The sequence below is a fragment of the Cyprinodon variegatus genome, unplaced genomic scaffold, assembly GCF_000732505.1.
Source record: "Cyprinodon variegatus isolate N-32 unplaced genomic scaffold, C_variegatus-1.0 Scaffold1834, whole genome shotgun sequence".
Lineage (NCBI taxonomy): Eukaryota > Metazoa > Chordata > Actinopteri > Cyprinodontiformes > Cyprinodontidae > Cyprinodon > Cyprinodon variegatus.
Genome location: NW_015152287.1, coordinates 34,136 through 35,974, shown reverse-complemented (window position 1 = coordinate 35,974; position 1,839 = coordinate 34,136). Strand labels below are relative to the sequence as shown.

General features: G+C 55.4%; 1 protein-coding gene across 1 annotated transcript in view; it reads left to right on the top strand.

The window, feature by feature from the left end:
- Positions 1–1,763, top strand: part of LOC107104657 (proteasome subunit beta type-6-like) — a 4,535-nt gene extending 2,772 nt beyond the window's left edge. The window contains exons 4-7 of the mRNA XM_015404704.1: positions 1,029–1,103; positions 1,178–1,307; positions 1,375–1,519; positions 1,588–1,763. Of these exons, the coding sequence (XP_015260190.1) occupies positions 1,029–1,103; positions 1,178–1,307; positions 1,375–1,519; positions 1,588–1,715 (478 nt within the window). The 3' untranslated portion in view covers positions 1,716–1,763. The remainder of the gene's footprint in view (positions 1–1,028; positions 1,104–1,177; positions 1,308–1,374; positions 1,520–1,587) is intronic.
- Positions 1,764–1,839: the final 76 nt, after the last annotated feature.

Here is a 1,839-nt window from a genome sequence, read left to right as displayed (position 1 = left end):
CAAACACCGAGCAGCTTTCTGCTCTGAAATTGTTTCCATGCACGATGTATTGCATTGCGCCCTATTGGCATCAGTCTAAATAAAGTGAAGCCGCACTTTTGACCTGGGGGGCATTTTAAAGGGGTTCCACGACGCTGCAACCAGTTCACAACAGATACACATGAACCCTGGCTGTAGGCGGGACCACCTGTGGACTTCTCCTGGATGACGCAATCAGTGTTAGAGCCAATCACTGAAACTTGGTACCGAAAGACGAGGCATGTTTCGATACTCTGTAGAACCGAAGCATTTCGGTCGGTACCATAAAAGAACCGATGTTCAGTACCCAGCCCTATTCGCATATGGGCCAGAAAAACCAGATCTGGGCCACTTCAGGCTGCAGTGTGAACATAGCCTGAGCCACCTAGTGGTAGAACCCCGTACTGACATGTTTAGACACTGGTTTGGAGGTGGAGACCTGCTGCCAACACTTCACCTGACGAACATCCTTTATCCTTAGAAAGGATCAACCATCAGACCTCTGAGGCTCACATCCACCTATTAGCCTGGTTAGGGTGGATGGTTAGCTGCTCTCTAGATCACAGGCAAGGAGGCTTTCCTGAGAAATCCAGATCAGACTGGTTTATCTTTTATTTGTTTAAAAAGCGGAGCGCTCTTTTTCTTCTTTGTCTGTTTAAAAAGAGGGTTAGGGTTAGCATTGGCTATCTAACGCTAGCTCTGTAGGTTCTGATGGGTTCTGGTGGGTCGGTGCCAGTGGTTCTTGCTGAAGGTGAAGGTTCTGATAAAGAGTTGGCCTGGTGCTCCTGTCAGAGGAGAACCAAGGTACCGGTTCTGGTCCAGAGTTCTCAGAGTTCTGATCTTCCAGCAGAACCAGCTGCTGTCTCTCCAGCTGGATCAGAACCATCTAGACCAGAACCAGGCTGCTCTGTGGTTATTCCTCAGTCTGTTTGGGTCCCAGCACCCAGTGGGATCCATCAGAACCGGTCCAGAAGGTCCAGGTCTGCTCCGTGTTTACTGGTTCTGTGGTTCTGTTCCAGGTCCGGTTCTGCTGCAGACACCCAGGCCATCGCTGAGGTGGTCTCCTACCAGCTGGGCTTCCACAGGTACCGGTCTGCGTGTTCCTCTGGTCCTGCTGGGTCGGGGGGAGGTTCTGACTGGTTCTGGTTCTGTCCCGCAGCATAGAGCTGGATGAGCGCCCTCTGGTGGAGACGGCGGCCAACCTGTTCAGAGCGAGCTGCTACCGCTACAGGGAGGAGCTGATGGCGGGGATCCTGGTGGCTGGCTGGGACCGCAGGAAGGGGGGCCAGGTGGGTTCCTGAGGTTCTAGCGGTTCTACGGGTCGCAGGTCGCTCTGACTCTGCGTCTGTCTCCCAGGTGTACTGCGTTCCTATCGGAGGGATGCTGGTCCGTCAGCCCGTGGCGGTGGGCGGCAGCGGCAGCAGCTACATCTACGGCTACATGGACTCCAACTACAAACCGGGCCTGGACAAGAACCAGTGCCTGGAGCTGACGGCCTCAGGTAGGCTGGTGCTGCAGCAAGGCATGCTGGGAGCTGGAGTCCTCCTCTCACCTCTGCCTCTCTTCCAGCTCTGGCCCTGGCCATGGAGAGGGACGGGTCCAGCGGCGGCGTCATCCGACTGGCCAGCATCTCCGAGGACGGCGTGGAGAGACGGGTTCTGCTGGGAGACCAGCTGCCCCGCTTCTCCACCCACTGAGCGCGCTCTGTTTACGTTACAGCTGATAATAAAGGTTCTGTTCATGACTCTGCTGTCTCCGCCTCTCTGTCTCACCCCGTCCAATGGTCCAGACCATGGACCGGACCATGGTCTGTGGGTCGTA